General features: G+C 39.3%; 3 protein-coding genes across 3 annotated transcripts; 2 read left to right on the top strand and 1 right to left on the bottom strand.

Annotated features, from left to right (window-relative positions):
- The first annotated feature begins 1,479 nt into the window (after positions 1–1,479).
- LOC117328425 (loricrin-like) lies at positions 1,480–2,049 on the top strand. The gene has a single exon (XM_033885954.1). The coding sequence runs from the start codon at positions 1,480–1,482 to the stop codon at positions 2,047–2,049; it is 570 nt and encodes a 189-aa protein (XP_033741845.1).
- Positions 2,050–3,124: 1,075 nt separating this feature from the next.
- On the top strand, positions 3,125–4,036 carry LOC117328424 (loricrin-like). Its single transcript, XM_033885953.1, has one exon. It carries the CDS (start codon positions 3,125–3,127, stop codon positions 4,034–4,036), a length of 912 nt encoding a protein of 303 aa, XP_033741844.1.
- A 283-nt stretch (positions 4,037–4,319) lies between these two features.
- Positions 4,320–5,968, bottom strand: LOC117328423 (pectinesterase inhibitor 10-like). Its single transcript, XM_033885952.1, has 2 exons — positions 5,381–5,968; positions 4,320–4,403 (listed from the first exon to the last, which is right to left on the bottom strand). Exons 1-2 carry the CDS (start codon positions 5,966–5,968, stop codon positions 4,320–4,322), a joined length of 672 nt encoding a protein of 223 aa, XP_033741843.1.
- Between the last annotated feature and the right edge of the window lie 9,294 nt (positions 5,969–15,262).

The raw sequence follows: 15,262 nt of genomic DNA, 5'->3' as shown, positions 1-15,262 counted from the left end.
TATTGTGTATCAATTGTGCAATGCAGAACAAAACCGTTTCCTGATAAATCTTATCCGTGTCAACTTTCAAATTTAATTCCGTGATGCCTAGGCATTCCATGCACATCAATTTATTTCCATACATATATCTTTTATCTCTAAATTTCTATGATTAGGCTTGAATGGTTTTAACGCTTATACCCTCAAAAGCTAATAAACGCAAATTATAGTTAACAAGTATAAAATCAGTGTGTAGCGGAGTACTTAGTGAGGATGATAACACGTCCATGTGTGGTGGAAGACTAAGTTGGGATGATAACACGTCCATGTGTGGTGGAAGACTAAGTGGGGATGATAACACTTCATGTGTAGTGGAGGACTAAGTGGGGGTGATGATTCCATGTGTAGTGGAGGACTAAGTGGGGGTGATGATTCCATGTGTAGTGGAGGACTAAGTGGGGGTGATGATTCCATGTGTAGTAGAGGACTAAGTGGGGGTGATGATTCCATGTGTAGTGGAGGACTAAGTGGGGGTGATGATTCCATGTGTAGTGGAGGACTAAGTGGGGGTGATGATAACAATTCCATGTGTAGTGGAGGACTAAGTTGGGATGATAACACTTCATGTGTGGTGGGAGACTAAGTGGGGATGATAACACTTCATGTGTAGTGGAGGACTAAGTGGAGGTGATGATAACACGTCCATGTGTAGTGGAGGACTAAGTGGGGGTGACGATGACACGCCCATGTGTAGTGGAGGACTAAGTGGGGATTAATATAACACTTCCATGTGTAGTGGAGGACTAAGTGGGGATGATGATAACACTTCCATGTGTAGTGAAGGACTAAGTGGGGGTGATGATGACACGTCCATGTGTAGTGGAGGGCTCCCCAACCGCTTGAAAAATCTTTGTTCGCCTTTCTTCTTTTTTGTTTGTTTCTAGATTTCAATATTATTAAAATTATTACTAACAAAATCATCAAAATTAACAACACGTAAATTTAACCGAGTGAGTGTGAAAGAGAACGCATGAAGATGTCCTGAAAGAGAGAAAAGAAAGTGACACTTTACTGTTGTTTATATATATAAAACATGTGTGTATGAAAGAGAGCGGCAGAGTATACTAGTTAAGAGTGTAAATTAAATCAAGAAATATTAAAAGAAAAAGAATATGATGAATGAAAAAAAAGAAGAAGAAATAATAATATTATTAATAATTATTGTACGATGATGAAATGGCTCGGTGCTCTAAATAGCACCAGATACTTAGATGTCAGATGAAAAAATATAGCACCTATGCAGTTACAGACATTTTAGACAATTAACGTCACGAACTAATAAATACTAACACGCACCTCGCAAGGTTTATCTATTTAAAAAAAAAAGTATTATTATTTATTATTTGTATTGATGGAGTTACCAAAGATGTGAATATATGAGCCAACTCTGAGTACGAAAAAAAAAAAAAAAAAAAAAGTGGGGGTGATGATGACACGTCCATGTGTAGTGGAGGACTAAGTGGGGGTGACGATGACACGTCCATGTGTAGTGGAGGACTAAGTGGGGGTGACGATGACACGTCCATGTGTAGTGGAGGACTAAGTGGGGATGATGATAACACTTCCATGTGTAGTGGAGGACTAAGTGGGGGTGATGATGACACGTCCATGTGTAGTGGAGGACTAAGTGGGGGTGATGATGACAAGTCCATGTGTAGTGGAGGACTAAGTGGGGGTGATGATGACACGTCCATGTGTAGTGGAGGACTAAGTGGGGATGATGATAACACTTCCATGTGTAGTGGAGGACTAAGTGGGGGTGATGATGACACGTCCATGTGTAGTGGAGGACTAAGTGGGGGTGATGATGACACGTCCATGTGTAGTGGAGGACTAAGTGGGGGTGATGATGACACGTCCATGTGTAGTGGAGGACTAAGTGGGGATGATGATGACACGTCCATGTGTAGTGGAGGACTAAGTGGGGATGATGATAACACTTCCATGTGTAGTGGAGGACTAAGTGGGGGTGACGAAGACACGTCCATGTGTAGTGGAGGACTAAGGTAGCAGTGTACAGTAAAAATGCCAAATTCTGAAAAATATGGCACATGTTTTAGATATGTAAACATTGCCAGTTAACCTTACATATAACCTCCAATAAAGTATATATATTTGAAATCTGTACAACATTTGCAATTTTAATAGAGCTCTGAAGGATAAGTAAACTGATATTTTCTGTGATTTTTAGAGCTGTGAATACCATGGTAACAGCTTAAAAAATTCTCAAAAATTGCAAAATATTATGATATTTGACCCAAAATGGCACAATTCTCTACACAATTTTTTTTCTGAAACCTATTTAAAATTAAATATCTCTATCCCAAAGACAGAATTAATCTTGTTTGGACATATGTTGTAAATTAAGTTTTTCCGCTATCTTACCTTTTCTGTGGGCTGCCATTTTGCGCTGTAGGCAAAACTAAATTTCCTGTGTAAACACACGTTCGGAAAATCCGGATATTTAAAATCCGGAACCAATTTATTGATTTTTGTTTTAATAAATGTGAAGCCTGTATGTACTACTTCATACTGAATATACCAATTATAGTGTACATTTATTTTTTCATTTTTTATGCATATCATAATACAGTAGTTATTTGCTTAACAAAAAAATTGCCATGGCCAGGCTGTCTTACTGTGGTGGGGGTGATGATGACACGTCCATGTGTAGTGGAGGACTAAGTGGGGGTGATGATGACACGTCCATGTGTAGTGGAGGACTAAGTGGGGGTGATGATGACACGTCCATGTGTAGTGGAGGACTAAGTGGGGGTGATGATGACACGTCCATGTGTAGTGGAGGACTAAGTGGGGGTGATGATGACACGTCCATGTGTAGTGGAGGACTAAGTGGGGGTGATGATGACACGTCCATGTGTAGTGGAGGACTAAGTGGGGGTGATGATGACACGTCCATGTGTAGTGGAGGACTAAGTGGGGATGATGATGACACGTCCATGTGTAGTGGAGGACTAAGTGGGGATGATGATGACAATTCCATGTGTAGTGGAGGACTAAGTGGGGATGATGATAACACTTCATGTGTAGTGGAGGACTAAGTGGGGGTGATGATGACACGTCCATGTGTAGTGGAGGACTAAGTGGGGGTGATGATGACAATTCCATGTGTAGTGGAGGACTAAGTGGGGGTGATGATGACACGTCCATGTGTAGTGGAGGACTAAGTGGGGGTGATGATGACACGTCCATGTGTAGTGGAGGACTAAGTGGGGGTGATGATAACACTTCCATGTGTAGTGGAGGACTAAGTGGGGGTGATGATAACACGTCCATGTGTAGTGGAGGACTAAGTGGGGGTGATGATAACAATTCCATGTGTAGTGGAGGACTAAGTGGGGGTGATGATGACACGTCCATGTGTAGTGGAGGACTAAGTGGGGGTGATGATGACACGTCCATGTGTAGTGGAGGACTAAGTGGGGGTGATGATAACAATTCCATGTGTAGTGGAGGACTAAGTGGGGGTGATGATGACACGTCCATGTGTAGTGGAGGACTAAGTGGGGGTGATGATAACAATTCCATGTGTAGTGGAGGACTAAGTGGGGGTGATGATGACACGTCCATGTGTAGTGGAGGACTAAGTGGGGGTGATGATGACACGTCCATGTGTAGTGGAGGACTAAGTGGGGGTGATGATGACACGTCCATGTGTAGTGGAGGACTAAGTGGGGGTGATGATGACACGTCCATGTGTAGTGGAGGACTAAGTGGGGGTGATGATAACAATTCCATGTGTAGTGGAGGACTAAGTGGGGGTGATGATGACACGTCCATGTGTAGTGGAGGACTAAGTGGGGGTGATGATGACAATTCCATGTGTAGTGGAGGACTAAGTGGGGGTGATGATGACACGTCCATGTGTAGTGGAGGACTAAGTGGGGGTGATGATAACAATTCCATGTGTAGTGGAGGACTAAGTGGGGATGATGATAACACTTCCATGTGTAGTGGAGGACTAAGTGGGGATTAATATAACACTTCCATGTTTAGTGGAGGACTAAGTGGGGATGATGACGACAATTCCATGTGTAGTAGAGGACTAAGTGGGGTGAGGATTTATTTTATCTTTACCGGTTAAACATCGAAAATTATTCATTCTATAAAAGTAAATTTTTTTTTACTAGCAGAATATCACTTTTTTTTATTTGACCGATCAGAACACTGCTTACAAACGACAATTGGGAAAATTAAGATTTTCATATAGCTCTCCGCCATGTAATACGTCCTCATAATGGAAGATAGTATACATAACGTCATGATTTGGGGTACATTTGTGATCCGTTGACAGATGACCGTAATGAATTCTGGGAGGGATTGAGAAGCTTCAGTATATTTTGCTATAAAATGTAATAAACAGATATTGTTGATATTCTCTATTGCTCATACATCTCGCATGACTATTTCGCGGTTGCAAATGAAAAATGATCTCACACAGGGGGTCAAGACAGCTGGCACGCGTTATAGGACGCTGCTCACAGTAACGTAACGCCACCGTTTTACTTACATAAAAACTTACATTTGCCTGCAATTATGTGAGAAAAATAATCAAAAATCGGTCTGTAACTCGGCAAGCCTCGTGCTGACTGGTTAAACACTTACACTTATAATAACACACTTCCATATGAGAGATAGAGCGAGATCATGGATTAAAAACAGTGAGAAAATGCAATTCTGTCAATCATTTTATCATATGGCCGACATGACTGTAGGTGACATGTCTGTAGGTGACATGTCTGTGGGTGACATGTCTGTAGGTGACATGTCTGTAGGTGACATGTCTGTAGCTGACATGTCTGTAGGTGACATGTCTGTGGGTGACATTTCTGTAGGTGACATGTCTGTAGGTGACATGTCTGTGGATGAAATGTCCGTGGGTGACATATCTGTAGGTGACATGTCTGTAGGTGACATTGTGTGTATGTGACATGTATGTAGGTGACATGTCTGTGGGTGACATGTCTAGGTGACATGCCTGTTGGTGACATGCATGTTGATGACATGTATGTGGGCGACATGTCTGTAGCTGACATGTTTGTAGGTGACATTGTGTGTAGGTGACATGTATGTAGGTGACATGTCTGTGGGTGACATGTCTGTAGGTGACATGTCTGTAGGTGACATGTCTGTAGGTGACATGTCTGTTCGTGACATGTATGTGGGTGACATGTCTGTAGGTGACATGTCTGTAGCTGACATGTCTGTACGTGACATGTCTGTAGGTGACATGTCTGTGGGTGACATGTCTGTAGGTGACATGTCTGTAGGTGACATGTCTGTAGGTGACATGTCTGTAGGAGACCTGTCTGTAGCTGACATGCCTGTAGGTGACATTGTGTGTAGGTGACATGTCTGTAGGTGACATGCCTGTTCGTGACATGCCTGTAGGTGACATGCCTGTTCGTGACATGCCTGTAGGTGACATGCCTGTTCGTGACATGCCTGTAGGTGACATGCCTGTTCGTGACATGTCTGAGGGTAACATGTCTGTGGGTGACATGTCTGTAGGTGACATGTATGTAGGTGACATGTCTGTGGGTGACATGTCTGTAGGTGGCATGTCTGTAGGTGACATGTCTGTAGGTGACATGTCTGTAGGTGACCGGTCTGTGGGTGACATGTCTGTAGGTGACAGGTCTGTGGGTGACATGTCTGTAGGTAACATATCTGTGTGTAAAATGTCTGTAGCTGACATGTCTGTAGGTGACATGTCTGTTGGTAACATATCTGTAGGTGACATGTCTGTGGGTGACATGTCTGTAGGTGACATGTCTGTGGGTGACATGTCTGTAGGTGACATGTCTGTGGGTGACATGTCTGTTGGTGACATGTCTGTGGGTGAGATGTCTGTAGGTGGCATGTCTGTAGGTGACAGGTCTGTAGGTGACATGTCTGTAGGTGACATGCCTGTAGGTGACATTGTGTGTAGGTGACATGTCTGTGGGTAACATGTCTGTGGGTAACATGTCTGTTGGTGATATGTCTGTTGGTGACATGTCTGTGGTTGACATGTCTGTGGGTGACATGTCTGTAAGTGACATGTCTGTAGGTGGCATGTATGTAGGTGACAGGTCTGTGGGTGACATGTCTGTAAGTGACATGTCTGTAGGTGGCATGTCTGTAGGTGACAGGTCTGTGGGTGACATGTCTGTGGGTGACATGTCTGTAGGTGGCATGTCTGTAGGTGACATGTCTGTAGGTGACACGTCAGTAGGTGACATGTCTGTAGGTGACATGTCTGTGGGTGACATGCTTGTTGGTGACATGTCTGTAGGTGACATGTCTGTAGGTCACACGTTGTAGGTGACATGTCTGTGGGTCACATGTCTGTAGTTGACATGTCTGTGGGTGACAAGTCTGTAGGTGACATATCTGTGGGTGACATGTCTGTAGCTGACATGTCTGTAGCTGACATGTCTGTAGGTGACACGTCTGTAGGTGACATGTCTGTAGGTGACATGTCTGTAGGTCACATGTCTGTAGGTCACATGTCTGTAGTTGACATGTTTTTGGGTGACATGTCTGTAGGTGACATGTATGTAGCTGACATGTCTGTAGGTGACATGTCTGTAGCTGACATGTCTGTAGGTGACATGTCTGTAGGTGACATGTCTGTAGCTGACATGTCTGTAGGTCACATGTCTGTAGGTGACATGTCTGTAGGTGACATGTCTATGGGTGACATGTCTGTAGGTGACATGTATGTAGGTCACATGTCTGTGGGTGACATGTCTGTAGATGACATGTCTGTGGGTGACATGTCTGTAGGTGACATGTCTGTAAGTGACATGACTGTGGGTGACATGTCTGTAGGTCACATGTCTGTGGGTGATATATCCATTGCTTTCACTGGTAAATATCTACGGAAGAGCATTAGGGCCATGAAGCAAAAAAAATAAATTCATTTTTTCGTGTTAATAACTCGAAATTTCGACTTAATAACTCGAAATTTCGACTTAATAACTCGAAATTTCGAGATAATAACTCGAAATTTCGACTTACTAACTCGAAAGATAATAGATAATAACTCGAAATTTCGAGATAATAACTTGAAATTTCGACTTACTAACTCGAAATTTCGAGATAATAACTCAAAATTGCGACTTACTAGCTCGAAATTTCGAGATAATAACTCGAAATTTCGACTTACTAACTCGAAATTTCGAGATAATAACTCGAAATTTCGACTTAATAACTCGAAATTTCGAGATAATGACTCGAAATTAATTTCGAGATAATAATTTTAGTTATGGAGATTGGTAATGCACTAGATTTAGTGAAAAAACATGTTTCTCTTAATTTCACACTACTGTAAATATCATGTTTTTGTCTGACAAATAGGACATGATATTAAGAGGAATGCACTGTATGTTTATGTATATATAGTTGAAAAATATAAATTCAACATGACAACTGTTGTGTTTTGTTAACGTTTTCAGGCCTAACGGCCATCTTCAGGCGATTCATTTATTCAACGTCTAGGTTACCACATTATGACGTGTATATGCAGGTACATGTGTGACCATCTTTCAACTTTTATGAAGTTTTAAGCAGAATTGTTAAATTCATTTAATCAAAGTCTTCGATAGCATCTGTACTTGTAATTCCGTGATTTGTTTAAGACTGAAAACATAGATGAAAGGCCCCTCCTTATAGTCATTATTACCTCCACTATCAATTTACTATAAGCCTTCTTAGTTCTTGGCCCCTTTTAAGTGGCCTCCCACATACATATATACACACAAGAATGGGAAATCAACTTCATCTTCTCTATCAGTTTAGGTCAGGATGATTTATAGCCAATTCGTCTTAATAACCAAAAGTAAAATTAGTTTGCTTTCGTGAGATCCCCCTTTAAGTGAATATGATAGATTGTGTTGAATATACTTATGATTAACATAGAAACACAAATGATGAATAAAGACACTAAATCTAGTGCATTACCAATCTCCATAACTAATATTATTATCTCGAAATTTCGAGTTATTAAGTCGAAATTTCGAGTTATTATCTCGAAATTTCGAGTTATTAAGTCGAAATTTCGAGTTATTATCTGGAAATTTCGAGTTATTAAGTCGAAATTTCGAGTTATTAAGTCGAAATTTCGAGTTATTAAGTCGAAATTTCGAGTTATTATCTCGAAATTTCGAGTTACTAAGTCGAAATTTCGAGTTATTATCTCGAAATTTCGAGTTATTAAGTCGAAATTTCGAGTTATTAACACGAAAAAATGAATTTATTTTTTTTGCTTCATGGCCCTAATGCTCTTCCGTAAATATCAGAAGTCATTAATCTTAAAAAACGTTTCTATGATCATTACTTATATCATTGCGATGTCAAGGATTGAAATAACGATTATTTCGCTTGTTAAGAATGGGTAGAACTATGGTGTACCTTTGATAATTGTGTATTTTTCACGCCTGCGACAGTGAAGAAATACATAAAGACTCGTTTTTCGTAAAAATTGTATATCACCTGCAGTACGTATTGAAAAAAAACTAGGAATAGGTCCACTGATGATTGAGGCGTTTGGCAGAATGGTAATTGCTCATCAATAACACAAATCCATTTGACTATATCATTGATCGACTGACTCATCAGTAATAGTGTCAGCAGTACGGGTGTACTGGATGTCACAAGGGGACCTTATACTTTTAGCCCGTAAATTGTACTAAGCGAATGAAATAAATTCATTTTTATTAATTCATCGTGAGAGATAAACATGTATTTGCACACCATTCGATAGGTTTAGATGATGTTAAAATCATTTTTTCTTTGTTTTTTCACAAGCAATACTAAAAAATTCGGTAATGAAATTGTATCACAGTTAACGAATACTTCATTTCACTTTTACTGTGCGCGGTATACCGCAGTTAACTGATATATTTTATGTACATTTTATTGTGTATACCACAGTTTACTGATATTTCATGTACATTTTTATTTATATTTTCCATTCCTACTGATTTTACTCTGATTGCGATATTACTAATTACTAACTGCTTTTAAATGATCTGTACATATACCTTATACTAAACAGATATGAAATGCTGTTTATCAAGATTGTGGAAAGAGACAAAAATTAGACTAACAGTAGTAAAACCAGAGTTAAGTGTATATTTAGATGTGAATTAGTAAAATATGCACTGTAAACATTTATTATAATCACAAACCTTTGTTACACTGCTGTTTTATTCGTTCCTCTGGACCTTTCAATGATGCTAGGGACCAAAAGTTTGGAAATCTTAAATAATAAAGAATGAAAGAAAATTTAAACTTAACGTCTGTAGGGCGCAAATGTTTTATTTTGTTCAATTTGGCAGGTTATCATCTATTCTTACACCAGATTTTTAATTAAAAGTCCTAATCGTCCGACAATAATGTACGTAGTACATACTCAATTACACACTTCGCCTTCATCCAACCATTCAGATAGAAATCATGATAAAATCTAATTATCAAATTTATTTGAAAAGGTTTTGTCATTTACTATTTACAGGCGTTCGTTTGATATATGTAGACTACATGGTGTTATTAATTGCTATTAATTACTATTAATAAATACTGTAGGTCTCGTGTGACAATTTTGTATCAATACAGCCGCAGCATGAATTATAGAAGACATCAATCTTTGTTTTGGAAACAATAGCTCCAGGGAACTGCTTGATGTATCGAATGTAAGCTCGATGGAACATATTTGAGTACCTAGTAGATAATTTAAACAGATAGCATCAAGCCTTTCTATCAAAATTGGAATGATCCAGTGCAAATATATTTAAATGATCAATTTCTATTGATGTATCTTGTCAATATTTGACGTGCCTAGGTAATTAATATCAATGCATTAATTATTAACAGGAAGCCTTTATGTCGGCTATCGTACTGTTTATCTTCCTCTGAATCTATCTTGTCGTCTATGCCGTACCATGAATTGTTTACGAGAGAGAGAGAGAGAGAGAGAGAGAGAGAGAGAGAGAGCATCGTACCCGATGGGTAACTTGTCTGAGGGTGACTTGTCTGTGGGTGACATGTCTGTAGCTGACATCTCTGTAGGTGACATGTCTGTAGGTGACATGTATGTAGCTGACATGTCTGTAGCTGACATGTCTGTAGGTCACATGTCTGTAGGCGACAGGTCTGTAACTGACATGTCTGTAGGTGACATGTCTGTAGGTCACATGTCTGTAGGTCACATGTCTGTAGGTCACATGTCTGTAGGTCACATGTCTGTAGGTCACATGTCTGTAGGTCACATGTCTGTAGGTCACATGTCTGTGGGTGACATGTCTGTAGATGACATGTCTGTATGTGGCATGTCTGAAGGTGACATTTCTGAAGGTGTATGTCTGTGGGTGACATGTCTGTAGGTGTATGTCTGTGGGTGACATGTCTGTAGGTGATATGTCTGTGGGTGACATGTCTGTAGGTGACACGTCAGTAGGTGACATGTCTGTAGGTGACATGTCTGTGGGTGACATGCTTGTTGGTGACATGTCTGTGGGTGACATGTCTGTAGGTCACATGTTGTAGGTGACATGTCTGTGGGTCACATGTCTGTAGTTGACATGTCTGTAGGTGACATGTCTGTGGGTGACATGTCTGTAGGTGACATGCCTGTGGGTGACATGTCTGTAGGTGACATGTCTGTGGGTGACATGTCTGTGGGTAACATGTCTGTGGGTAACATGTCTGTTGGTGACATGTCTGTATGTGACATGTCTGTGGGTGACATGTCTGTAGGTGACATATCTGTGGGTAACATGTCTGTGGGTGACATGTCTGTGGGTGATATGTCTGTAGGTGACATGCCTGTAGCTGACATGTATGTAGGTGACATTGTGTGTAGGTGACATGTCTGTAGCTGACATGTATATAGGTGACATTGTCTGTAGGTGACATGTCTGTAGGTGACATGTCTGTAGGTGGCATGTCTGTATCTGATATGTCTGTAGCTGACATGTCTGTAGGTGGCATGCCTGTGGGTGGCATATGTCTGTAGTTGATGTTACTAGTTGATGTCTAACCTTTACAATGCTGTACTGAACCATGTTACTAGTTGTTGTATAGCCTTTACAATGCTGTACTGAACCATGTTACTAGTTGTTGTCTAGCCTTTACAATGCTGTACTAAACCATGTTACTAGCTGTTGTCTAGCCTTTACAATGCTGTACTGAACCATGTTACTAGCTGTTGTCTAGCCTTTACAATGCTGTACTAAACCATGTTACTAGTTGTTGTCTAACCTTTACACTCTTGTACTGAACCATATTTCTAGCCGTTGTCTATCCTTTACAATGCTGTACTGAACCATGGTACTAGTTGTTGTCTAGCCTTCACAATGCTGTACTGGACCATATTTCTAGCCGTTGTCTAGCCTTTACAATGCTGTACTGAACCATGGTACTAGTTGTTGTCTAGCCTTTACACTCTTGTACTGAACCATGATTCTAGCCGTTGTCTAGCCTTTACAATGCTGTACATGATTTCCATGTACTGCCAAGACAAACGACACGGTTAATAAAGTAGCTGTCAGACAAATTGAAAAATACTATCAATCTTCATACCGGACAGCTTCTAATATTGTTCAGTTGATATTGATGTGAACAACTGCCATTACCAATATGCAAATCGTTACTAAACTTGTTTATGGTGTTGTCAATGAATTTTTTTTTCTTGAAATATCCTTATACACACGCTTAAATAGACAATGAAACCCCCATTCAGTATATGAAAACGAAATGCAAATAAGTACATCAGCATTAGCGTATCTTCACTGTTATTGACATTTTCGATTATTATATAGTTATATTGATTATTTTATAGACATTTCTGCTGCATATCAAATTAAATTGCCTATTATGGTGTCACACTCAGAGAGGCACATATTTTCATAGAATAATGAAAACCTAAAAGCCTACTCAACCTGCTTATTAATTTATTACAATGTCACCAGTCTCGTATTAAATAGATATTACGTTCTGATTTAATACAATGTTAAGGAAACACATTTTGATATAGAATAAAAAGTAGTTTTCAAAATGAATGGTAAAGGTTTTTTCTTGGAAGAGTTTGTAAATTACCAAAACTTTCACCGCCATTTCAATCGTTTGAATGATAAATTAATGTTATAGTTGTTTACATATTTTTTAGGTTAAGACAATTGTAAAGAATCTACAAAAGTGAATATAGATTAAGTCCTATTAATAATTAATACCTAATAAGGAATATAAAGCTGTATCATCAATATTTTCTCGGACTACAAATTCTGAATACTGTACTGTAGGTTTGAATGCGCTGTATACAATGGGTTTTTTAAAAATATGCTTACCTTAACATGAGGGAACACAAAACATCCAAACGGTTTAAAAGTATAACACACCGATGATATATATCCAATTACAATGGTATTGTATTATATCACTCCTACAAGCGAAATAGTATTTATATGGAAAATGCGAGGGATGATTTATATGTTGTGAGCCTCGTATTGAAGGAGGTACTCAAGGATGTTCTTTTTAAGTCCTACTATTCTCTGACTACATAGGGCCGTGTACCCAAGGATTGGTATCATTTGATTAGTTTATATCGACAAGGTAGCAATCTAAAGTAAACAAGACAAGCGGTTTTTGCAAAATGGACAAAATCGGTGAAAGAGCAGTGATCCAATATTTTCATAAAAAAATATTTAACACATAAAAATATCCATAATGATATGGTAGCAACACTAGGGAAAGATGTCACTTCAAATGCTACAGTGAAAAGGTGGATGGCGTAATGTAAGCGCTGCCGAAAGAGCCTTGAGGATGACCCCCGTCCTAGAAGACCTGTCAATATTGCAACCCCAGAAATGGCCAATAAAGTTCGTGATATTGTTATGACTGACAGACGAGTCACAGAAAGATATTTAGCCAGTAGACTTGGCATTTCACAGGAAAGAATACATTCCATCCTGAACGAGGATCTTGCAATGAGAGAGCTTTCGGCCCCATGGGTACCAAGACTTCTGACAGTTGATCAGAAGCACACCAGGCGCACATTATCGCGTGCTAATCTTAACCTTTTTGAGGAAGATCCTGCCAACTTTCTTCAGAGAGTTGTCACTATGGTGAAACATGGGTCCATCATTTTACACCAGAGGCCAAAACAACAATCGAAACAATGGAAGCACCCTGGCTCTCCCTGTCAAAGGAGGCAAAGACTGTTCCATCAGCTGGGAAGGTTATGGCCTCAGTTTTCAGGGATGCAGATGGTATTCTGCTGATAAACTATCTCCAAAAGGTACAAACAATCAATGACACATACTATGCTTCACTTCTGAGGCAGTTACGGGAAAAGATTAAACTTAATCACCACGGAAAGCTCACCAAATGTGTGTTATTCCATCAGGACAATACTCCTGCCCACAAGTCTGTCATTGCGATGGCTGCCATTCAGGATTATGACTTTAAATTGATTGAGCATCCACCTTATTCACCTGATCTCGCTCCATCAGACTTTCATCTGTTTCCAAAACTGAAAACAGCTATTTCAGGCACCCACTTTCAGTCCGATGATGACGTCATATACATGTATATGCAATGGATGACTTATTGAACAGCCAAAAAGGAGTTATATAAAAGTGACATTGAGGCCCTTAAACACCGCTGGCAAAAGTGTATAGATACCGAAGGGGATTATGTTGAAAAATAATACAATATGTACTTCCGGCAATATTCAAATCCTTCAATATGAGGTTCACAACATATCAATCAGCCCTCGTATTCGACTAAATATGTACCAGATATACTGTATTCAATGAGTGATATGGAAATTAAACGCTTTCAAATAAAGTAAACTAAATATATTTGAAGCATTCTCGTATTGATTAATCTAAAACTGGCACAAACCTAGTGGATTGATGATTCAAATAGGTTTGGCTCTAAATGTCCAAAAACATGGGAATCAATCCGGCGCTAACGTTGTCTGGTTGAATAAAATACAAGTACCACTCAGAAATATAGGTCCAAATTTCAACGATTTATTCATAAAACGGGCGTGTAAAACTATCATACATGTACATAATTGTATTCACTGCCGTAAAATATATTATATATCAAGCTTAGCTGCGATAACGTAGCTCTGGACGACAGACGGACAACTTCTGACAGATGGTCGTCGTCAGAGCAGTGTAGGCAAGGTATAAATATTTGTTCTAATATTGAGTTATGCCATATACTGAAATATCTCGAATTCTGAAATATACCATTAATAACATCAATATTATTTGATGAAATATATAATATACATGTACATGTACAATGAAATATATCAAATGCTAAAATATACTAATATGCCAGAAAACCTTTCGCTTGCAATATATTGTTGAATTCTTAAATTATATATATTCCATTAATACAAGGTAAACAGTCATTTTCAAACTAAAGTATTGTATTTATAAGCATTTTCACCGACAAGATACATTCGCTCTTACAGTAAAGCGAAAGCGGACAAATAGTTTAACTGTGGCGAACATATATTACACTAGCCTAGCAATTATTGAAAAGGAAGGGGCCGTGATTTCTTCATTGGTCATGCCTTGGACTCCCACAACACCGTGTGTAGATCAGTAAGGTATGTATCAATATCTACCCTGAGCCGTGTGTCTTTCTAACACGTTTGGCCACCCTCTATATGTTTTAGTGAGACAGCCTCAAGCGTCACTCGGATAAAAGCTAAAAGAACTATCGCTGTTCGCGGGTCAAAACACTCGCTACGTGGTATAAGATTTCCACTCATCAATCATAACAATATTCAATGTTCACATGAAGAGCATATTAGTCATAAGCATTTAACAGGATATTGCAGTTCCACGATACATATAAGTTTAAGTGGACATTTCCATACCACACATAAATAGCAACGGAAGACAGACAATATAAAAATAGTAACACACGACAGTCGTCACACTGTATCTATAAATAGCAACACACGGTAGTCGTCACACTGTATCTATAAATAGTAACACACGACAGTGTCACACTGTACCAATAAATAGTAACACACGACAGTCGTCACACTGTACCCTCAGTAGTAACACATGACAGTCCTCACACTGTACCCTCAGTAGTAACACACGACAGTCCTCACACTGTACCTATACATAGCAACACACGACAGTCCTCACACTGTACCTATACATAGCAACACACGACAGTCCTC

This window comes from Pecten maximus, chromosome 5 (genome assembly GCF_902652985.1).
Source record: "Pecten maximus chromosome 5, xPecMax1.1, whole genome shotgun sequence".
Classification (NCBI taxonomy): Eukaryota; Metazoa; Mollusca; class Bivalvia; order Pectinida; family Pectinidae; genus Pecten; species Pecten maximus.
The sequence above is the reverse complement of the archived record's forward strand: the minus strand, read 5'-3'. Positions and strand labels throughout refer to the sequence as shown.

What these genes read in the sequence shown, in the direction of transcription:
- LOC117328423 (XM_033885952.1), bottom strand. Translation starts at nt 5,968, where the DNA reads ATGTCACCTACAGACATGTCACCTACAGACCTGTCACCTACAGACATG. An exon ending in ACAATGTCACCTACAGGCAT is followed by an intron (nt 4,404 to 5,380) that starts GTCAGCTACAGA and finishes TACATTTTATAG; the next exon opens with CAAAATATACTGAAGCTTCT.
- LOC117328425 (XM_033885954.1), top strand. Translation starts at nt 1,480, where the DNA reads ATGTGTAGTGGAGGACTAAGTGGGGGTGACGATGACACGTCCATGTGT.
- LOC117328424 (XM_033885953.1), top strand. Translation starts at nt 3,125, where the DNA reads ATGTGTAGTGGAGGACTAAGTGGGGGTGATGATGACAATTCCATGTGT.